Source organism: Anthonomus grandis, chromosome 8 (assembly GCF_022605725.1).
Source record: "Anthonomus grandis grandis chromosome 8, icAntGran1.3, whole genome shotgun sequence".
In the NCBI taxonomy this organism is placed as follows: Eukaryota; Metazoa; Arthropoda; class Insecta; order Coleoptera; family Curculionidae; genus Anthonomus; species Anthonomus grandis.
In genome coordinates this window covers 19,936,184-19,961,107 of record NC_065553.1, presented here as the reverse complement: position 1 = coordinate 19,961,107, position 24,924 = coordinate 19,936,184, and the positions used below count along the sequence as shown (strand labels likewise).

Genomic DNA, 24,924 nt, shown 5'->3' with positions numbered 1-24,924 from the left:
ACTCATTGAGTGTAAGAAGACTTATTTATACCCAGCCACTAAAAATTTGCCCATCAGTTTATCAAAACGATGTGTAAATGTGAGGTCAAGCAATAGCAATGACCGGAGGTAGCATTCTGCATACAAAAAAGGCTTGCGTAATATGATCGCATTTGTTAAACAATAAAAAAAATTAATTCAGTAAGTTTGATTCTTTAATTTATATATTAATAATTCCCAATTGTTCTGCTCTCAAGCTACATTCCGTAACAAATATTAACAATGTCACTGTACATGGCCACCAGTCCTTCACATATCCAGTTACCTGAAAGTTCCCACTTGGGGCCCTTACTTTTTATAATCTATTTAAATGATGTTATCAAATGTTTTACCTTCTCCAAAATATTACTTTATGCAGACGATATTAAGATTTTTGCTTCCATCAATAATCTCGGTGATTGCTTTCTCTTACAAAATGATTTGGACAGAGTATTGTCGGAAAAATAAACTTTACCTTAATTATGATAAATGCGCATTTATTAGTTCCACACGTAATAGTAATTTATTTCAACTCGACTATAATTTTAATGGAATTTTACTTACGAGGACAGATAAAGTGAGGGATCTGGGTGTCATATATGATCAAAAGCTATAACTTTCGCAGAACATATTAATTAATTAAGAATCAACTGTAATCGAATGCTGGTATTAATTGTAAGAAATAGTAGGCTATTAACCTCTAAAATCATTATATTTTGCCTATATTTATAGTCGTTGGGGTTTTGCCTTCGTCGTCTGGTCTCCGCAATATGAGGTCTATGCTGACAGATTGAAAACAATACAAAATAAATCTCTAAGATTCTTGAACTATAAAAATACTGGTATATTTAACTTACATGCTAATTTAATAGAACTTAGATTTAAATATCAATTATATTCTCTTGAAACACGGCGCTCTCACACAGACATGTTCTTTCTCTATAAAATAATTAACTATCAGATTGACTCGAGTTATCTAATATCCCAAATACCTTTCCATATACCTCAGCAAAATTTTCGAAATTCTTGTTTGTTTCCAGTCTGTTTGTATAGAATCAAGGAACTCGCCGTTAAGTTGCATGCTTTCCTTATATAATTCTAATTTTTTTTCTGTATATTTATTTTGCCGCTCTCTTTCTATGTTTAAGAAGAGAATCAGAGATCCTTGTTCTAATTAACAACAACACAAGCACTTTATCATATTTTTGCTCTTGTACTATTTTTAATTTTGTATTAGTTAAGTACACCTGAAACACTTTGATGTAATTTGTGGATGTTCCTTTGGGTTTCGGCCTGTTACATCCTATTTGTTTTTGATAAATAAATAAATAATTAAATAAAATACTAATCAGGATTGTCACGAAAATATTTACCAATAAATACTTCTCTCGTGGTGTTTGAGTAGCAAGAAAACCCAAATTTTGATTATGATTTTTTTTTGTAAAAAGCCCTTCCTTTATTAACTCTTATTTCTATGCTAAATTTCATCAAAACCTAGATAGGGAAGGGGCTTGCTTATATATTAAATTCTTAATATTTATTAAATTAAGACCCGGATAAATCGCGATTTACAAAAAAAAAACAGCAATTTCCACTTAATAATGTCATTTATCAAACCCGAACAGGGAAATAATTTTGAACGCCGATAGTTTGCTTATTTACAAAACGTCATTAACAGCAAACACGTGTCACTCCATTCACGAATTAAAAAGGTAAAAAAAAGGATGGTTGTGTTAATTTTAGTGATCCCGGGTAATTTCATTTTTAATTACTTAACATTAGATTAATGTAAACAAATTAATCAATTCCCAATCTCATTTAAGGCATTCGCCTAAAAACATCGACACATACGATGTTTAGTCACAAACATCACAATAAACATATTTATATACCTAGAAACAATAGTTGGCCTTAATTATTTAATTGAATGTTTGGAATTTGTTGTTTTCAGTTGAGAGTGGAAAACAAGGAATGCGCTGGTAAACAATTAAGCCTGAAGTGTTTATGCGAAGCTTTTGTATTAAAATGAGTTTGTTTATAAATAGATCCAGTTAATTAAAATGGATTTTATATTAATTAGTGCTTTAGAGAGGCCGTGTGTTAGATCTTTTTAAATCATATTTGGAAAATCATATCCAAAAAGTGCGATGTAATGATACATTAAGTAGCGGAACGGTAATTAGCACTGGAGTCATTCAAGCCACCGTCCTGAGACCAGTTTTATTTTTAGTTTATATTAATGAATTGGGATAATTGCTGAAGAATGATTCAATTATTTGCTTTGCCGATGACACTGCACTGACATTTACAGACAACAATTGGGAAAATGAATTTTTGAAAGCTGAACAAGGCCTTAGCGTTTTACAAAAATGGATAAGTAGCAATAAAATAAGCCTAAAAGTTGTAAAAACTAAATTTATAGTATTTTTATTAACGGCTGCCGATCAACCCGAACAATCTGATATTAAAATTCATGCCACAAGCTGTAATTTTTTAAATACGTCTTGTACCTGTCCAAGTATACAGAAAACGAATAAAATTAAATATTTATTTTTTTAGCAGATTTTAAAGGTGTGCCAAAACAAAATCACAAAGCTAATTCTCTATAAAAATAGCCAGTATCCTACAATTAATCTTTATTCTGAATTTAATGATTGAAACTTAAGAGGATTATTTGTAAGTACAAGTCTTTATTTGTACAAAAAAATAAAACATATTTTTACTGACCTTGATCATCATTATAGCACCCGTTCTAAAAGAAAGGGAAATTTTTAAATGAGCATCAAATATTATGGATGTACAATAAAATGCGGTAACTATTTTAACTAACATGGAAACTTATATTTCTGTATATCAAATAAATTTATCGGTGAACAAACTTAAGGCATCATTATATTTTTAATCTGCCAACAGAAACAGGCACCAAAAAATACACAAAGCTTACAAAAAATCTAAATGAGCTTCTAATTTTCAAATTCATTTCAACTAAAATATTATATAATCATCAAGTTTTTATTTTGCATTCGGCAACAGCTTTCGTTAATGAATTACAAAAAAATCCGGCAACGTGCGTTCATACTAGAGCGACAGTTAACTGCGTTTGGGATTCCCATATACGTTTATTGGTTATGGTGTATATAATATTTCAGTAATATAAACAGCACCGTTTTATTCGTTTTAAACATTAAATAATCATGGAACTCGATACTATTTTACCCGGGAATAGTTCTGATGGCAATATTCAAATGGAGAATGAAATAGAAATTCCTTCATATCGTTCGGACAGTGATTCGGAGATTGAAGAATTAGAAACAAAAAAAAGCGTGGCGAGAGTAAGCAGTGGCTCTTTGTAAGAAAATTTGCATATGTTAAAGAAGCGGAGAAAGTTGTTCGTGCAAAAAATACTTGGTCTATTTTAATAACACATATGACTGAAGAAGGAAAGAAAAGGTTTTATCGCTGTAACAAAGTAAAACGTCGTGGCCCTCAGTGTGCGGCACAAATTTATTTACTGTTTGAAGCTGCATCAAATGTTGTTTTGCACTATCGTGTAGAGACTGCCCATAACCGCGAGTCGATTGGAATTCGTTCTGATTGCGGAATAAGTCAGGAAGTTAAGACAGAAATAAGCAAACTATTTGATTTACATTTGAAGCCTAAAGCTATTTTAAAAAGTCTTAGTAAGATGGAAGGAGTAAAATTACTATCAATGAAACAATTGAACAATTATCTATCAAGTCGTAGACGTGTTAAATACGGTTCCTCAACTATAAGTCTAGGAGAACTGGAGTAAAGGTATTAGTTGTAGGAACTACAGATAAACATAGAAAATTTCATCCGATATGTCTAGGAGGTTCAACAAACGAGCGTCAGGAAGATTTTGCCATGTTATTATAGTTTAAAAGAACAGGTTTTGTTTGTATACGGACATTCTCTACAACCGTCGGTATTAGTTTGTGATGCCGCAAAGAGCATCCAAAATGATTTTACAGAAGTCTTTGGTCCTGAACCCATCGTGAGAATGTGTTGGGCACATGCAAAAACAAAAATGCAAACCAGGGTTGAACAAACTTGGACGCCCGAAAGAATATATTACAAGACATTGATGCTTTATAGTCCGTTACTTCTCCTGAACATTTTACTAGCGCATCACACCTTTTGTATGAGGAAATGGAAAACCCAAACTAATTTTATTAAATACTATATACTATATATATATACCTAGGTGCTGCCCCAGGATCACCAGCCACAAACAACGCACTGGAATCATTTAATAGAACCATAAAAGATAGGAATACATTACGCGAAAGATTTTCTTTGTCTCGTTTTCTGGTTATCGCATCGGAGATGGTTAACGAATGGTCCTGCAAAACTACAGAGGAGTTCCTTTTCAATTACTCCGCTTATTCAACTTCCTGATTGGACAAAAGCATATTAATGGGCAAAATTACATAGAAAAATAAAGGTGTTAGATGCTGACACGAAGAACAATGTCTATATAGTACCAGGAGGTCAAGTATTGGATGTTCAGGCTGAAAAACCTTGGGAAACTTTTGATGAATTCAAAGAATTTTTTTTTCCACTTGGAGAGTAACAATTCTCAAAAAAAAGATGATTGGATGAATGGTATATGTGCAAACATCTTCTGGTCCTAGCAATTAGATTAAAATATTCAGTTCCGTCTGTAGAGGCAAAAAATATCCATATTGGACAAAAAAGAAAGCGTGGACGACCATCAAAATCCAAACCTGCTTTGGTAATTCAGTGACGTTTTTAATTTATTGAAGTCTTATTAATAATTTATTTAATGTTCACTCTTTTTTGTTTTGCGGTTCAAATACTGTTTTAAAAATGGCATTTTTTGTTCTTTTTGTTTTATAAATCGAAGACAATAAAGTATAATTATTTGTGATGCCTATTTTTGTTTTATTTTATGCTCACTAGCTTTTGTCATATTATAAAGTATGAAGTTCAAACAGTTTTTAGAAGCTTTATTATTTAAATAGCTATCCAGATTAGTATAAAACAGTTGAAAATATTAACTTTATTAGATGCTAAAGATTATAAGATAAGCTCAATAAGTATTTTTGTTGCTTCACCCAGATTTTAAACGTGTTAAAAATTATAAAAACTGATGTTCGATTAAATACTACCCTAAAAGAAATAATAAAATACAATCATATTTTTTTAACAATTCTCATTGCTTCCGAAAATTCTTAAGATTTTACCGCAAAATTTAAAAACAAAAATTGCGGGAAGTCATAAGCAAAAAAATTTAGATATTGAACTAACACAGTTTATTACACGAAATTATAATAGTTTTAAAAAGGTATTGATAAAGTAATTTAAAGTGCATTTGTTATTTATTTTTGTTTTCGGTTTACGTGGTTGCCATTTGTCATAAAATATAATCCCCTGAAAGTCGACTCACTTGTTTTGCAATTTTGTTTGAATTTTTAATTTCCTCCTAGTTACTGCTTGTGCCTCCTCCGCTCCTCTGCTCCTTATAGTAGAATAGCATATTTATTTACTTACAAAGGAAACAAAAACTTTTTTTTTGTCTTTGTATCGATGTTGGAAATGAAAAATTTTGAACACAGGCCTAATTTGTGGTCTAGTAAAAATTTTCATTTCATTCTAATGGATTCATTGTTTGAGATAATATGCAAAATAAGAATCACATTAATTTTTGTTAAAATATCTATAGTTTAACAAAACTTAAATAACTTAAAAGTTATATCTATAAATTGGATAAATTGGATTATTTTGCTGCAAATGTATGTCAGCAAGAAAAGTCCAAATTTAAAATTAAATAAATAAATAACTCCAAACTATTTAATTCAAAATTAAATAGTTTGGAGTTTAGGATTACATTTGAATTTTACTTTTCATATTAGGAGTGTTTTTTTTTAAATCGATTTCTTCATACCTAATAAATTCAAGTCTCTACAGTATATGACGAGGGAATGAACGCTGCTGAGGCCAAAGGAGCACCGAAGGCTAATTTAAATCTTTAAATAACGTAGCTATTAAGTATACTGCAAACTGATACAAAAGAAAAAACCAAAATAATTTTTCCACCTTTTATTTATTCTTACACTACAAATCACAAAAAAGGGATCCAAATCGTTATTCAAAAAGTAAAGATGTCCAGTTGCGTTTACCAGTTCACCATTAGTTCATCCACTATCCTTATATTCAACTTAGATGATGAGAGAAGGAGCGCTGTAGGAGGTGTAAGCCAAAGGAGCAGCAGCGATTCCAGAAACTAAGCTGGGAGAGCTGTAGCTGTAGGAAGAGCTGTAAGCCAATGGAGCGCTGTAGGCCAGGGGAGCGGTATAGGCCAAGTTGGAGGCCAAGAGCGCGCCTGGTTTGGGTTGAGGGGCAGCGAAGGCCATGGCGAAGAGAGCGAATACAACAGCTACCTGAGGAAAGAAATAATTGTGTAACTTCATAGTAAATACATCGTTAGGAAATATTGAATTTTTTTATTGAAATAAAGTTTTAGTGTTTAAATGTTTATAAAATTATTGATACTTTTGTATGGAAAAATATTGAAACTATGATTTTTTTAACGAAAGTCTATACTTACAATCTTGTACATCTTGAAGGGTTGGTTTGGTTGCTATTGATTGAACAAAAATCAACTGATGCAGTCGTTGTCTCGGCCCCGGCCTTTTATACCTATAATCGTGGTTTAAAATAAAACGTAACCACCTTGGTAAATTTTGACCTTTTATTTGTATATGCGAGATGCAAAAGTTGATCTCGTTTCTTTTCTACGACAATCATTAACTCAAGAGGAAACTGGGCGGGTGCAGTTTTCTGTACTGCCAGTGGCAAACCTTGACTTTGGTGTATGCCGAGGCGCGCATATTTTTTGTTGTTTTTTTTTCCTTTTTCTTGCGGATCTTGTGGGCTTGCTATATGTACGTAAATGCACATGACGACAATTTCTTTTGTCATTTTTTTTTCATAAGCTGATTTACCTTTATTTATAAAAAATAATATGTATGACTTAATAATAGTAGTTATAGATATAAACGAAGCTTTCGACAAAGTATGCCTTATTTAGCAGTCATAAAAAAAAATTTAGAAAGATGCATAAAAAAGACTAAATTGAGATATCACAAAGTATTAATTAAATTATATATTTTGTATAATATTTGTATATGATTATATGATACATATGATCCAGACAGTAATTAAGAAATAATAAAAATATATAAAAAATAACTTTTAATACTATACATATATGTCAAACATGTCAAAGGAACAGGAACAAAATGATATTTTTTGTATATCATATAGTAAATAGAACAGAAAAACACAATTTATAAACGAGTTATCCAGTTCCAAAACTCGTTTTTTCCTATTGAAAATTAGATCCTAAAATAAGGTTATAAAACTTACCTTATTGTTATGAAATAGATTACACCATAATATTACAGGTGCATTACTCTAATACATAAATGAACTATTCTTTTATAGCGCCGAATCGAGTACTTGGGAATATTAAATAAATTGTATACTAGGTCCTAAAGATCCTAAAATGGATAGAACGAAGAGGGCCAATAGAGTGGCCGGCCAGGTCACCAGACCTAAATCCCTGCGACTATTTTTTATGGGGATACCTTAAAAGTAAAGTTTATGTTGAGAAGCCAAACAACGTAGAAGATTTGAAAAATAGAATTAGATATGAAATTAGACTATATCACCCGAAATAATTGATAGTGTTTTACAAGAGTTTGTAAACCGTATTGCTTTCTGCCAAGAAGTAAATGGGGATTAGTTTGAAATCTATCAAGATACATTAACATTTTATTCTCCATTTTATCTTAATTTGTAAATAGACGTACTTATTTGTTTTTTTGTTATTTAAATGTAAATATTTCTGAAACAGTTGAGTTTTGAGATAAGGTGTTTCATACGAAACTTGCTTGGAATTTCGCCTGTATTTCATAAATGAAATAAAAAATATAGAATTCCATTTAAAAAAATGACCGATGACGTCATATCTTTTTTTTGTTCCACCCTGTATACAAAAATTTATGTGAAATAATGCGCAACTTAAAATAAAAATCGACGGGTCCGAGCGTTTTCTCAAAAAATCATGTCTCTAATTTTTAACGAATTGATGCGGAACTTTAGGCGGTCACTATATATTAGAACGGCTCTAGAAAACTAGGAGAACGCAGTTTCTATTTTGGAAAAAAATTGTCAAGCCTACGATTTGCGGATGACACGATAACTCTGACATAAACCGAACAAGAAATGTTAGAAATACTTTAACGAGTACATGCTGCTAGTTTGGAATTAGGCTTACGACTAAGCAGGACCAAATACTGTCTGCTGATTGTGAAAACATCTTTGATAATTGGAATGCTACTTCGACTCATCTACGATATAGAAACCAATGACACTTTCATTCATCTTGGCACAAAAATAATTAACAAAGGAGGCTTCAAACCAAAAATTAGGAGAAGGATTGGAATGACAAAAGAAGTCTTAGGCAAACTAGTTAAAATGTGGAAAGACTATAATATTTAAAAAGTGAATAAGATGGACTATAGTTAGAATCTTGGACGTTCAACGGAGCATGCCGCAAGAGAATAGAAGCATTTCAAATGATATGTGACTGCAAGATGTTGAGAATCCCTTATGGACAGCTCATAGAATAAATATCGCGATACGCAGAGAACTGAATATTCAGAATCATAAAAGGCTCCTCCCAAGAATCCGGAGCGGATACGGAAGAATGGACTTGAAAAAATTGTAATCCAGTGAATAGATAAAGACCGGCAGATCTCAATAATTAGCTAGTTCAGTCAATAGCAGAAGTACTAAGAACCATAGAGAATAGAGAAGCATGGTGATTGTTTGTATCATAAATAGTTACGATGCTTAAGATTAAGCAACGACTGAAGAGAGAGAGATATTTATTTTAATATTTTTCTTGATACGATTATCCGGGATGAATAATCATGTCTAAAAATAGGTGAATAATTATATTCATACTTAGACTCACCTAAGAACCACTTAAGATAAATGAATTGCTACGATAACAAACACACGAAAAATTAAATCAAACCTCAGGGCATAAATATTAAAACTAGTTTAAATATGTATGACATTCCCCTCCGTTCAAACCTGATATCGTATTAAAAAGGTAAACGAACTCGTTTTTTAAAACTGTTTTTCTTCCAGAAACAATTACTTAGAGTGGGACAACAGAATTTTTACATTTCAATATTCACACAACAAAAGGAGACGATTTTTCATATCTTTTCGTTCGATGGTTTTCTTTTCGAAAACCAATAAAGGTTCATTAAAAAAACGCTGAGGTTATTTATTCTTTGCCTGACCCTTAGAAAATTGAGTCAGGTCGTGGTGATAATATAGGGATTCCTATATATCTTATAACTTTTATACGTTTTAATAGCATCTATACAGTATTTTTATTGTATGATATACATGCTTATTATCTTTTTGGATTTCACGTAAAATTCTAACAAGATTGATGAGTAATAATAATAATAAATTTATTCAACTAAGTAAAATAGAGTGTAAAATTAAAATGTCTGAATAAAATTGACCCACAAAAGGTTAGGCTTATCAGGGGTTTATGAATATACAGGGCAATAATTTAAAAACAAAATTGCTTTTTAAATAAAAAAGTTTAAACAAAAATCCATTATGTATTTATTACACTAATAACGATAAAAAGTACTTATTAAATTCAAAATGTTAATGCAATATTGAAATAACAAATTTGAAATTTATGGATAGATATTAAAATAGGGTTTCACGTCTAAATCACGAATAAATATTAATAAATCTCGGTTTATTTTTGGTACAGTTGGCGACTATGTAAAAAAATGTTTATATATCTACTTATTTTTAGAGCCTATGATATATAAAATATACTTTCTAAGTTAGCTTAGAATCCGCTCTTTAAATTTTGCTTTAAACAAATATATAGAATTAATTCCAAAAAAAAAAACAGCAGAGAGAACTACATAAATTCGTGGATTCAGATACTAGCAGAAACGCTATCCTAATGTTTATTTTTAAATACCAGTGTTTATTGTCAGTAGTTAGCCAGTTAGGGGTTTTTATTGAGGAGCGAAGGGGCGTATATCTACAACTCTATTTTTATATGCTATCATTAATTAAGTGTTATCGTTCGACTTAAATTTGCTTTTAGCTACAGATTCGTAAAGTAACACTCAAATGGCATTCAAAATATTTTCTCAAAATGAATGGTAAGTTTTTGGTTCTAAAACCCCCTGCAAACTTTGACCAGATCATACCCTCCTTTTATTTTCTGCTTTAATTTTTTAAGTGGTTCTCCCATAAATAACGACAGAGTCATCCGCAAAACATGTTAATTTAACATAAAAATTTCGGAACAACGAGGTTAAGTGGTACTTTCGAATTTGTAACACCGCAAATCTCCACACACTGAAACTTATATGATAAAGAGCTTCTTAATAGTATTAAAGGACTTCAGGATTTCATCTTTTTTAAATGTTTCTAATACGCCCTCTCTGAATGTATACTATTTTTTAAAAAAGGTTTTGAATTTTCTTAAGCATTTATCTGGGCGTATTTTTTTCAAATTATTTTACATAGATTATTTAATATAGAAATTAGCCTATAATTCATGACTGCATATTCTAGCTCATCTTTGTGGTCTAATTAGTGCTTTTTAAGTTGTCTTCAGAACGGGATTTGCTCAGTAAATACGTAAGGGTTTTACCAAGAAACTCTGAAAATTGTTTGAAAGAATTAGCCTTAAAGGCATCCAAAGCAGATAGTTTTCGGCACTTTAACAAGATGATAATATGAATAAGTTCTCTCTCGGAAGTTGGCTCAAGAATTAGGTAATTTGGATTTGTTGGTTCTTTGTTTCTTAGGTCATATGGTTGTGTTTTATTGGCCATTTCTTTATCAATATTTAAATACATTCGCTATCTGTTTTTTATCAATAAATACTTAATTTGCTTAAACAATTTTATTAATAGTCATTTAAACAGTTATTTAATAGTTATTTAAATAGTTATTTAAACTTGTCATGTTTTTATTCGTTTTTTATTTATGGTAGTTAATGTAATTCTGATCGAGGAGTCTTATTCAGCGTATTAAGGTAAATTTTTAAACTGTGACTTAAGTTCTGGGCTTTGTGGATACTTTATCATATTAGAATATAGCTTGGTGCTAGTTATGTATTAATTTTAAAAAAACTAGGATAATCTATATATTTTTAATTTCATTTTCATTATTTTATGAAATATTTTATAAGCATGAGATAAATTGGACTGTTCCAATATCTACATGCGGTGCTTAAAAAAAAAGTAATTTTCTGCATTAAAACAGATTTCTTAGTCTAGTTTGTATCTAGATATATTTTTCTCACATTTCTCAAGCTTATCATAGAAGGAAGATTTTACTGAGACTTGAAGAATAACTGAAATTTAGTCAGTTATAACCTGTTTAATAATAAAGGATCGTTTAGTGGCTATTTCGTTTTGACAAAAAAATTATCAATGCGGAAGTGACATGAATCATTTTTGTGAAACATCAATTTGGGTTTGAGAGTTAACAATTTTAACAGCTTGACTTGAAAAAATAAAACTGAGGTTTATCATTAGTAAAAACTATTTTTCTCTCTGTAAAATTTCATCTACTTATACCATTTCGTTGCAATTTTCCAATTATAATTTAAGTGTTATGCTTTTAAGCGAATAAAACGACTAAACTAGTATTTTCGCTTTTTCAAAATTTATTGCATCGCTTTAATTTTTTTTTCCATTTAAAACCGAAATTTAAAAAAAAATAAAATTTTACAATTTTGAGTCAGTCAGAAAAGATTTAAACATAGACGGCGGGTGCGGCATAGGAAGAGTAAGCGATGGGGGCGGCATATCCGGCAGAATATACAGATGGGGCGGCATAAGAGGAGTAAGCGATGGGGGCGGCACCAGCATAAGCCAGAGGAGCACTGTAGGCCAAAGGAGCGGTGTAGGCCAAGCCTGGCTCAGCTTTTGGGGCGGCGGAGACTACGGCCAAGATGGCGGCGAAAGCTACGGCAAACTATAAAAAAAAGTTATTAACTACTTTTGCCATTCAAACAGCAGATCTACTTACGAATTTGAACATTTTGTAAAGGTTGTTTGTTGGTATTTGATACGTTCGATCAAATGATAACGTTTGAGCCTGAGACCCTGACTTTTATATGGTGAAACCCTGCAAGGAAACCCCCTTCTCTTAACGATAAAGAGAACCTACTATCGGATGAACTAGACCAGTTTTTTACCTGCATTGGTTATGCATGCGAACATAATTGGGCGAAACCTTGGATTTATTCAACAATTGAGCATTATTAAGACTTCAGGTATTGAATTTTGATGTTGTAAATTCAATAAATAAATATGTGAGCAAAATGAGCATTTTTAAAAATATAAATTCGGACCCTGGGTATTTGGTTCAGAATTTCTAAAAACTAAAATTGTTGTTAAGATAGTTGTTTATTTTTTAAATTGTTTTAGCCTTAAAATATAGACCTACATTACTTTTTAAGGTATAAAGAGGCTGACAAGTCAGGTGACCGTAAAATTGGTTTTAATTTTTAAGGGATGTTTATTATTAAAAATAGGTAATCGAATTTAAATGTTTTTTTTAAACAAAAAATGTTTTTTATTGCATCCCAACGATGCCTTTACTAGTCAAAGTAAATAAATAAAATACCTAAATAACACTAAAATAATTAAAAGGTCAGAATTAGGAAAAATCGAGCTAAACTGTTTTATGCTTTCAGATTTTGACAGTAATATCTTTCTATTGGAGAATTCTTTTTTGGATTCCGAGCATTAGAAATATTTGTTGATATCTTTGAGGTATGTAAAGTAACTTTGATATAAATTTATATATCTTCCAGAATTTTTTTCCTTTTGGTATAATTTTATAGTTTATTTCAGATATTTTTCTAATATTGTCCAGAGCTCTTAAATAATTTTGAATGTTTCCAGGAGTGATTTTTTAACCAGGCAATCAAAATGATTTTTTTTTCTATTTAAGGCATTTTAAATATTTTAAGTGCTCCAACAGGTTTCTTTTTACATGTAAACTTAGTTTTACAAAAATATTTTTCTGAAGATAATCAAACCAAAAATCTGCTGGAGCATTCAACAAATTTTAAAACAAATTAAACAAACGATAAAAATTTATGCTAGATAAAGAAAACTTCAAAAAAGATTATTTCCTGTTTTTTTAGCAAAAATTCCAAAGAAACTCATTACAAAGAAACGCCAAAACATACAGGTGTTTGAAAACTTTGGAAAAGTTAAAATTATAATAAAGTAAGACGAAGAAAAATTTCTGATTGTTAAAAACTCAACTTTATTTAATTTTGCCTTAATAATTGGTTTCACCCTCGAATCTTATATTAAGAGAGATGGCTTAGAAGTGGAAGTTTAATGACTTATTTGATGAGGTACTTGTTGATTTTGTTCTGCAAATATGGACCTAATTTTTTAAATTGTTGTTACCTTGAGTTTAATAGGTATGCTTTAAAATAAATTCTTATCATAAGCACTATATTAATTTTTATTAAATAATCAATAAATTCTTATTATTTTCCTCATTGTTTTATAAAAGCTTAAGTTAAATCCAACCTTCGTTGACCAAGAACTTGTACGATCTGAAGTCAAGGTTTCGGTACACGCCAACATCTGTGTGAATAATAATCGAAGAAAAAAAGTGGACTAAATTACGTCCGATAGTTGATTACCGAGGCAAAAGAAGAAGAGGGGGTAAGCTTATCAGACGCATACAGAGTATAAAAGTCTAAGCCTTATCTGCAAACAGTATCATTTGATCGAAAGTATCAAATACAACTTAAAACAAACTTTACAAAATGTTCAAATTCGTAAGTATAAAATTAACAAATACATGAAAGAACATATTTATTTTAACGAAAACTTGTAATTGCACTATTTTTCTTTAATTATTTAGTTTTTACTTTTCGTTTTTTTAGTTTGCCGTAGCTTTCGCCGCCATTTTGGCCGTAGCCTCCGCCGCCCCAAAAGCTGAGCCAGGCTTAGCCTACACCGCTCCTTTGGCCTACAGTGCTCCTTTGGCGTACTCCGGTGCCGCCCCCATTGCCTATTCCTCATACGCCGCCCCATCTGTTTACTCCGCAGGATATGCTGCCGCCCCACTTGCCTATTCTTCATATGCCGCCCCCGCTGTCTACGTTTAAATGTTCCTGTTTTGGCTATGGTTGTAATTTTTTTTTTTTGGTGCGAATTCAAACAAAATTTAAGTCATTAAATAAATCAATGTAAACTATTATGGTATTTTTTTTCAAAGTGAAAATTTATTATTTTACCTACTGAGCTTGGTGTTTTGTCCAAATTCATTCGACTATAAAAAGTTGATTTTTTTTTAAAGAAAACTCCTTTAAAATAACAGAATACGTAAATATTTTTTAATACTCATTACACTCATTTAAAAAGAATAGGAAGTGAAAAGGAGAAACAGAAACTCGAACAGAAAATCTTTCTATCAAAAAAAAATTAGTCAAAATAAGTAAAAACTATGAACTTAAACCAAAAAGAATCTGCTGATAACTCTTCAATATTAGAAATATTGGTCACATGTTCACATGCATAACCAATGCAGGTAAAAAACTGGTCTAGTCTAGTCAGAAAGAATTCATCTTCCAGTTCGGGAACTGGTGTTAAGAAGGGGAACAAATAAACTATTTAAAAAAATTTTCCTACGAACTTTCCTATTGTGATTTTAATGTTTGGTATACCTAAGTTATTTAGTGCATAAGACTTACTTCTTATTAGACTTTTTAAACGCTTTTGGTTCTCTATTTTTCGCAATTGTTATAAAATATCAAAAGTTTTAATCCAAATTTATTTTGTGAGAAGAAGAAAGGATTGTTAGGTAGTCTTATAATGCACCAATTAAAAGTTGGTCACTTAAATGTGCGTTCTCTTTCGACGGGCTTCAATGAATTACGAAATATGGTGAGCGGAAATGAATTCGATATTTTTGCAGTGACGAAAACTTGGCTAAATGAAACTATTCCCACTACAATGGTTTCTTTACCCAATTATAAATTTTATAGGCTGGATCGTGAGTGAAGGGGTGGTGGTGTGGGTGTAGATGTTCGCATGGATTTACAGGTAAAGGTGGTTCTGAGCGATTATACCAGAATCAAGGAGATCGAATTGATTTTTCTGCTATTACAAGTGGGTAGGCTAAAACTTTGTTGTGGTTGTTTTTATAGGGTGCCTTCGGGAAACCTGCAGGTATGTGTGGAATACTGAGATAGTCTATTGTCATATGTAACTGCTCTATATGATTCAGTAGTTTTTCTTGGCGATAGCAATATTGACCACAATGTAACAAATATTTTTTATGACTGTTTTATATCTTACGATTTTAGACAAACTATCGACAAACCCACAAGAATCACTGCTATCACAAAAAAAATATAGATGTGATCTACACAAATAACTTTGAATATGTAACTTCTTCTGGAATACTTTTAGCTGACCTAATATCGGATCATGTGGCTATCTACACCACGTTAGCCTACGAGCTACAAAAGCATCCGCCCAAGGTGGTAACTTATCGCGATTTTGGGAAGTTTAATGGTGATCTTTTTTCTAAGGATCTAAAAAGAGTGTGTTGGGATCGGATATTCTATATGCCTGATATCGGACAAAAAACCAATTATTTAAATTATCAAATATTGAAACTATTTGATCGGCACGCTCCCCTTAGGACCTCAAGAATTACAAAAAAGTGTTGTCTTTGGTTAACGGATACAATAAAGGCAGTTATGAAAGATAGAGACAAATTTCCAAAAAAATATAAAAAGCATAAAAATGCATCTTTAAAAATTATGGAAATAAATCAAGTTAGCTTTGATTCATTTAATTCAATTCTTTTAATTCATTTAGTTCATTCAATTATTCATTTAATTCTTCATCTTCTCATGAAGAACATTCTGTCTCAATACATATTATTTGAGTACTTACTCTTATTTCTTCTATATTACTCCTTTTTGTTATTTATCCTCTTTTAACTTCCAATTTCTTTTTCAAAATTTTCTCTCTTTTCTTTTAGATTTTCTATTATTCCATAAATTAAGAGAACTTAAATTTTAGTTTTACCAGTCAGCTTAATCCTCATACGATCGAAGTTCTTCTTTTACTATTTTTTTTTTCAAAGTGTTAACCATAAGATTATTAGAAATTAATGAAATTTATCCAATTCATTTATTCAAATATTAACTACCTAATTAATAAATGTGCGCCAGTTTAGCTTAAAAAATATTTTAAAAAATAATTTTTTTCCTCGGATTACCCATAACATAAAATTATTAATTAAATAAAACACAAAATCTCTTTTAATATTATCGAATACGTGCAAAAAACTCATATATTTAAAAACTGTCAACAAAGACCGGTAAAAACTTTTAGTCCACTGTCAAGTTAAATCTTTTCCATAACGCAGATTCTGAATTACTTATTAAATATTTTGCAAGTTGTAGCAACTTGAGTGATACTACACCAAGGGGGCAGACTTTGTTTTACCATAATAATATTTTTTAAAATAGTTTATTTGATATATGAACATTATGAACATTACTTGATGGCTCTGTATAGGAAGCTAAATTATCAACAAAGGATTTAATTTTCTCAAATTAAAAAAATTAATTTATCTCAAACTTCTGTTGAATATTATTAACACTTGTATGCTTTAGAATAACTTTTCTGAAATTTGGAAAAAAGCTTTAATAAACCTTTACCCAAAATCCTCTACTCCCATGGAACTCATATATTAAGGGCCCATAAGTATTTTGCTTGTAATTTCTAAAATTCTGGAAAGACTTATTTATATTCAGATTATTCAGTTTTTAATAAAAAATAATATAATGCCTGATTGTCGGATTAAGAGAGCAATATAGATTTACATATAGTCTAATTAGCTTAGGTAAATGATATAAGACTCATTGAGCCCCAAAAGAAAATAACTGGTTTATGCATCCTTGACTTCAGCAAAGCTTTGGATCCATCCTCAGGCCTTTGTTATTTTCTCTGTATGTCGCGGGCATGAACAATGTAATCTTTTATTCTCAACTTCAACAGTACGTCGACAATTCCCAAATATATACAACTTTTTTTATCAAAATCAATTCAATGATAACTTAAATAATATTTACAAGCTTACTGAAAACCAATAAGTCAGATGCCTCTAAGTCATGTGTTTTCTTCCTTGGTTCAAATAAAAAAAGTATTGATTTAATTTCAAAAAATGTTGTTATTGAGAATTGCAATATAAGAATTCCAGTTGTCTCAGAGGCAAGAAATTTGCTAGTTATACTTGACAATAAATTAACCTTTAAGCTTCTCATATAAGCAAAAAATGATGTATTGCCTATTTGCGACTAAAGCAATTATACAAATTAAAGACGCATCTTTCAGAAAAAAAATTACTTATGCAATTCATTATTCTTACCTTGAGCATGGAGACATAATTAATAATGATGCAATCACATTAAAATCAATTCAAAAGCTCCTTAGTATTCTTTTACAATATAGTATTCTTTAAAGAAATCATATCACTCCCTTCCTAAGTGAATTTTCAATTTCTATGTAAAATACGCATGTTTTGTTTTATTTATCGTATAACAAAGATTGCAAACCGCCATATTTAAAAAAGATCTAATATCCTTCAATATAATCATAACACCAGAAATTTTCTTAATTTGTAGAACCCTTTAACATAGTACAGCCGTTTTTCAACGTTCATTTCCCTTTGTTGCTGTACCAATATGGAATTGTTTAACAGAATCCGTCAAACAGCATTCGTATTACATTCTTCCTTTAAGAAATGTATTAAAACAATATTGTTGCAAGAACAATCTGTTTGATTATTTATTCGTTGTTTGAGGATGATGATATAGTTTGGAAAATATCAACTACAAATCTACTATTAAAAAAAAACTTATGTCTATTAATGACTTATGCACTAATTTTATACGGTTCTAATATGAATACTTTTCTCTCCTCGACTCACATTTTATGGTCAGCCGGTGCCTGTATGGCTCTTATATTCTTATATTTTCTTTTTCGTCTAAATTATTGTATTGCATATATTTCCCAACTAGTCATTTGAAGGATTTCAATCACATCAAGGTGTTACTGTGAAACGGTTTTCTTATAATCGAGAGGCACTCCTCATTTGCCTCATTAATTAAATTATTTTCGCAAATAAACGTTTATTTGTTCCTTCTTCTTTCTTTCAATTTGAGATAATTTTTGCCAAATTACCTGTAAAATTGAAATTGCTACGCTTACTGACTAAAAAAACTATTACACTTTGTATAACAATATTTTTCTTGCCCAGTTTATTCCTTTTTATCTTCTGCATTTCCTATTTTACTTACTCTATCAAAAATAATTAGGCACGAATTTTCAGTTGCATTAGATTTTCAGCTTTATTCAATTTTTTGAGTTTCGGGTTTAATGCCATAGGTTTCTCTCAACGATTTTTTTAAATTGCTCTAATCCAGTTTCTGATTTCACTAAAATAATCACTAACTTAAATAAATAAATAATAAATAAATATATCTTTATTTGGTATCAAATACACATTACATTACATTTGCCCAAAATGCGAAGATTAGCTGAAGCTACTTTTATCTCTTAATCCCAAAAATAATAATTATTAAGTATTACTTATTTAAGTTAATACTTTAGCTTTCCATATTTGTGTAATAAACTTATGATGTCTTCTGTTGACTATGACTGGAATAGAGTTCGATTCGATCTAAAATATAATGATTAACTAAATATTGGAAAAATTATTGAAATCTTAATATATTAATTAAAATACCAAAGGTAGCATTCTTTGTTTTCAATATCATAAAAAAAATCATAATACTGTACAAGGTGTCCCAAATTCGAGGGTGACCATTGGAAAACTATAAGAGTTACGGGATCGGTTAAATGGAGGCAAAGTTACGCATATTGAAGCTTAATAAAATGACGTTTAAAAAATTTTAAAATTCTGGATACTTCGGGAGATATCTAAAAAAAAACGAAATTTGTTAAAATCGTTTTTACCTTCCTTATTTAAAGAGATATCGGAAAACTAAAAACAGGTTTTCATTTCCACTTTTTATACTCTATAATATGACGTAAAAAAAATTACTCGACGTTTCATTTTTTTTTTGCAATCATTAACTTTATTTTTTCTTATGGACGCCATATTAAAATGAGGTATTGCACTTGCATGTCCGATTACTCCTTCTAGTACTTCCCATAAGAAATCCATGAGTGCAAGAGAGAAAGATAAATATCAATGGGATTTCCAAATAAATTGATTGTATATAAACTGAAGCTATAAAACACTCTGTATTTGATATAGTTTTTTTTAAACCGATTCAATGAAAATGAATGTATCCTTTCCTAACCTAATATTTTGATTTTTTAAAATTTATATTGTAGGCCATGACAAAATGACATTAGCCGGTTAAACTTAAATAAATGAATGTATTATACATATAATCAAATGGCATTTTTACCATTTTCAGTTGCCGAAGTGACTAACATCATGAAAAAGCTACATAACTGGAAAACTTCAGGCCCAGATCACGTCCAAATATACTGGATTAAGAAATCGTGATCAACACATCAACAACTGACCGACCCTCTAAACGACATGCTTGTGAATCTTTAGAATATGCCCAATTTTTTAACAGAAGGTACGACTCACCTCTTGTCCAAAGATTGCCAAAACACTTAAGATCCGTCTAAATATTGACCAGTAATATACTTACCCACACTCTATAAACTCATTACATCTTAGATTACACACCGTATGACCAGAATAGCATCATAGTCGCTTAATAGGCAGGATGTACCAGATGTGCCACGGGGTGTAAAGAACAGCTAATTATCGACTCCATTCAAACCCAAGGCATTTAACAACAAGAAAAACTTTTTTGCAGAAAGGACTCCATCAGAGCTTCATCTTTCTTATATCTAAGATATCTGGGATAGGTGAATGATCCCCGTTCGGCATGAAATCTATAATAATAATAATTATAATTAGAGTATTTTGAAATTAATCCAATGCAATCTGAAAATAATTAATAGCGACACTAATTATACCAATACTAATTTCGAGTAATAAGAACTCTAAATTCAAATTTCTTGATAAAAAATTATTAGACTTTTTATCGTATTCAGAATCAAAGACAATAATAGTTTAAAGGAATTTATTTAATTATTTAAATTTTGTTTCAAATGTACACCAAAATTAACAAAAAAAAAATCAGTTATAGCCAAAAGAAGAACATTTAAACATAGACAGCGGGGGCAGCATATGAAGAATAGGCAAGTGGGGCGGCAGCATATCCTGCGGAGTAAACAGATGGGGCGGCGTAGGACGAGTAGGCAATGGGGGCGGCACCAGCATAAGCCAGAGGAGCACTGTAGGCCAAAGGAGCGGTGTAGGCCAAGCCTGGCTCAGCTTTTGGGGCGGCTGAGACTACGGCCAAAATGGCGGCGAAAGCTACGGCAAACTAAGAAAAAAAATTAATAAACAAATCAATTTTAAGACTATGATTACAAGTTTTTGTTACAATAATTAACATTTCTAATGTATTTCCTGATTTTGTACTTACGAATTTGAACATTTTGTCAAGTTTGATTTTAATCGTATTTGATACCTTCGATCAAATGATACTGTTTGCAGATAAGGCCTCGGCTTTTATACTCTATAAAAGTCTGATAAACTTGCTCCCCTCTTCTTGGTTTGGCATTGCACGTTAAATTCAACTGTGGGACGTAATAGCCCAGTTTTTTTCATAATTCATTACGCACACAAAGATGTTGGCATATTATAAATCCTTGACTTTACATCGTACAAGGTCTTGGTCAAAGAAGGTTTATTTATGTATTTAATTTTAGTTTTTTATGGGGTTATAAGGGTTGAGATGAAAATATACTAATAGGTTGAATGAATAAAACATAATATTTGAAAGCCGAAAAATGTGTGTTGAAAAATTACGTTTTAGAAGTTTTTACAATATTTCTTGAGAAACTCTTCTTGAAAAATGCTTTTAAGCAATAGTTAATTCTGTATTTGAATCATGAGTTCTTAGTTTAGATTAAACCTTAAACCGACTTAGATTAAACGGGATTAACAAAAACTCGACTTCTTTAAACCATCCCTTAAAGTTTTATTGAATTATTGGCAATAGCTGCTAATCAATAGAAGAACATTTCCTGGAATATTGAATTAAATCTTCAGTTTAATTTCTGAAATCCAGGGAATATGACGCTCGATGTAAGAGAGTGAGAGCGATGTTTAAGAAAAGAAGTGAACTATATTTGGCATTCTACTAAGATGTTTTATACATTCTCTTTCAAATAATTCTATAATTACAACTTTTTGAAGTAGTGTATAATTGTTTTTATGTTATTCATACATAGCAGAACATCTTGGTCTTGCAATGACTCAACAGTCACACAGTAATTAAGTCATGAGTGATACTTTTCCAAGTCATTCTGTTATTTTAAGTTTCTAAAATGGTTCTTAAGATTTTTCAGGTTTCATTTCTATATAACATAATATGCTTATTCTTCTGAGTGATCAATGTTATATGTTTCTATAATAATTTTTTCTTTTAAAAGTCAAGTTAAAGTAAGGACTTAATTTTTAATTCTGGTAAGTTTTCGTTTTTATGGAGAACTACTTATATTCACATTTTTATGTTTTTTTTAGGCTTAAACCGGGTGAGCTTATTGATCTACCAAATTATGTTATTTTGTCTAGTTTTTGTCGGATTTTGTCTTCTCATGGTGGATGTATGATAATATTATGTAAAAACTTTTTAGAACATAACTCTTTTCAACAGGTAGATAAATTTAACCATCTCCTAAAGGAAATGATTTTTGAATTTACTGTAATTTACTCCAAATCCATAAACTTCTATGTAATTTGTATTTATAGATCTCCTCTAGGAGACTGCATCGAATTCTTTTTAAAATTAGAGGCACTTTTATTTGAAATTCCATCGGCGGCTTACGTAGTTCTTACAGGAGACTTTAATATCAACTTTAATGATAAAAATTCTGTCTTTACTCTGCGCCTCGATTAACTAATGGGGGCATTTAATATACATATACATGTAAAAGATTCTACTCGTATAACACAGTCAACAAGCTCCACTATTGACTATATTTGTTCTAATTTTCCATATGACTCCGTGGAGTGTACAGTCGCAAATTCTGCTTTATCAGACCATGAGTTTATACTATGTAAAATAGCAAATATATAAAAGGAATGTAGTGTATCTGCATAGCGATATGGTCGAATTTTTGGTATTAATAACTTTAATAAGTTTTGTCAACTTTCAGCTCTTGAGTCCTGGAATTCTATTTTTGATTTATCTTTCTTTCACACAAAAATTGTTAAGCACTTTGATGCTTCCTTCCCAATGATTAAAATCAAAACTATAAAATCTTGGTTCACGAGGGGTTTGAAAGTATCTTCAAGAAATCTGAGATCTCTTCACACAATAAGAAAGTTCACTGACTCTCCAGTTTTTCAAAACTATTTCTATTCTTACCGAGCCTTGTATCATCGTCTGATAAGAATCTCTAAGCAAACTTACTACTCCAACCGTTTAAGTGGTTCATCAAACAAATATAATGAGAGTTGGAAAATTATTAATGATATTCGTCACAATTGTGGTAAGCAGTCAAGACAATGCCCTGAAGTCTCTCCCAATGATTTTAACAATTTTTTTTCTAATATTGCTCTACAACTTCAGTAAAATTTGAACCTTTCAGCTAAGATTTTTCTCAACTTTCCAGAAACGGCGCTAAAGGCACTGGTTGACGCAATTAACCTTTCTTAGAGCAAGGAGATATTTCCATCTTGCCTAAAATCAGCTAAAGTTATCCCAATTCACAAGGGTGGAGCTCTTGATAATCCTTCCAACTTTCGTCCCATCTTTCTCTTGTCTACGCTATCAAAGGTAATCGAAAAATTGGTTAAAAATAGAATAATGTCCTTTTTAAAGTCCAAAAACATCCTCATCAGACTTCAATTAGGCTTCCGTGAAAATACCAGTACCAATGATGCCATGTTTTATTTTTTTCATGAGCCTTACTCCCAGATAAATGCTGGTGGAGTTTCGGCGGCAGTTTTTTGTGATTTGTCGAAGGCTTTCGATTGTGTCTGCCACAGGATTCTGCTGCAGAAGCTTCATCATTATGGATTTCGGAGAGTTTCATCTTCTTGGTTTGCTTTCTATCTGCAAGATCGGCAACAACGAGTGCTTGTAGGATCTAAGTACTCTGATTACCATCTTATCACCTTGGGAGTTCCTCAGGGTTCAGTTTTGGGGCCTATACTTTTTCTCCTATACATAAATGATCTTACCCATCTTAATGTACGGGAGAAATTTACTCTATTTGCCTATGATACCACACTTCTTTGGCACAGCCCAGACACAGATACTCTGCGAACTACATTAGCAACTGATCTTCAGCCAGTAAATCTCTGGCTTGAATCAAACTTGCTGTCACTAAATCCTCAAAAAACCAAATTATTGTGTTTTAAGTGTGCTCTGGACCACGTGCCTTTTTCTAATTCAGTAGTTCAGCAGTTTGATAATATAAAATTTTTGGGTATATTCATTGACAGAGAACTCAGATTTAAAGAGCATATCCTCGGTACTTGCAAAAAGGTGTCTGCAGGTTGTTTTGCAGTCAGAGCGCCTTCTCTGGAGCTTGCCGTGCCATTTGGAAGATCTGTATATTTTTCATTAATTGAATCCCACCTTAGGTATGCCATTTGCTTCTGGGGTAATGCAGCTGCCTACCTTCTACAAATGCTGCTTGTTTTACACAAGCGTGCTGTACGTTACATCTGTGGGGCTAAATCAAGAGATTCCTGTCGCCCATTATTTATTAGGCTGGGCATACACACTGTCTTCTCCCTTTACATTCAGGAAGTGGCCTGCTTACTTTTTGCAAATCGCTTTAAATTTATAACCCCAAATCCAAGATACTTAACGCTTCAAGTGAACGATCTAAATCTTTCAATCCCCTCCTTCACATTAACTAAAAAATCTATTTTCTACGAGGCAATCGAAATGTTCAATCGTTTACCAGTTGGAATCAGGGAGGCAACATGTATTGACATTTTTAAACGTAAATTGAAAATACTTTTGACCGAAAAATGTTATTATTCACTGGATGAATACTACGTCGACACATTCTATTTTTTCCTAAGTGTAAGTTTACAGTATTTGAATTTTATTTCAATTCAATTTCATTTTATTTGTTTATATGGTTTGAATTCTTTGTCTTATACTTGAGGGGATAATTATGGAATTTAATTTACTTTTTATGTATTCTTTTTTCTGCTGTTCTTATGTATTGTTTTCTGATGTTTGTTTTGGAACTCGAGTGTGTATGGGGTGTATTGGTTAAGTTTAGTGGTAGTAATTTAAGGTAGCTTTGTTTAGAACAATTTTTCTTTGTTAATAACAATAAAGCATGTTTTTTATTTTTCTTTTATTTAAGAACAGCGTATTTTGTTTTTAGGCGAAGTCTGAAATTTCCACTTATGTCGTACTTGTCGTACCCATGATGTCGGTTTCTTCTTCCATCTCATATGCGTCATCTTACTTATTCTCTCTTTTTTTATAAATAAAGCATTATTAGAAATTAAACCCCAACATTTTTCTTTTCTAAGTGAGTTATCCTTAAGAAAATTGAAAGTTTTAATTTCCATTGAGTTATGACAAAATACCAAATCTGGCTCTTTGATCCTATTCAGAAAAAAAGACCACGA

The 24,924-nt window shown here is 31.0% G+C and overlaps 2 protein-coding genes and 1 long non-coding RNA gene across 3 annotated transcripts; 1 reads left to right on the top strand and 2 right to left on the bottom strand.

The window, feature by feature from the left end:
* Window positions 1-6,087: 6,087 nt before the first annotated feature.
* LOC126739576 (uncharacterized) lies at window positions 6,088-6,834 on the bottom strand. The gene is made up of 2 exons (XR_007661660.1): window positions 6,611-6,834; window positions 6,088-6,443 (listed from the first exon to the last, which is right to left on the bottom strand). It is a non-coding gene; the product is annotated as an uncharacterized LOC126739576 (long non-coding RNA).
* A 4,946-nt stretch (window positions 6,835-11,780) lies between these two features.
* Window positions 11,781-20,853, bottom strand: LOC126739838 (cuticle protein 16.5-like). Its single transcript, XM_050445654.1, has 3 exons — window positions 20,738-20,853; window positions 20,439-20,635; window positions 11,781-12,040 (listed from the first exon to the last, which is right to left on the bottom strand). The coding sequence occupies exons 1-3, from the start codon at window positions 20,747-20,749 to the stop codon at window positions 11,893-11,895; spliced, it is 357 nt and encodes a 118-aa protein (XP_050301611.1). The 5' UTR covers window positions 20,750-20,853; the 3' UTR covers window positions 11,781-11,892.
* Window positions 13,867-14,371, top strand: LOC126739834 (pupal cuticle protein C1B-like). Its single transcript, XM_050445651.1, has 2 exons — window positions 13,867-13,948; window positions 14,057-14,371. Exons 1-2 carry the CDS (start codon window positions 13,937-13,939, stop codon window positions 14,279-14,281), a joined length of 237 nt encoding a protein of 78 aa, XP_050301608.1. The 5' UTR covers window positions 13,867-13,936; the 3' UTR covers window positions 14,282-14,371.
* Window positions 20,854-24,924: the final 4,071 nt, after the last annotated feature.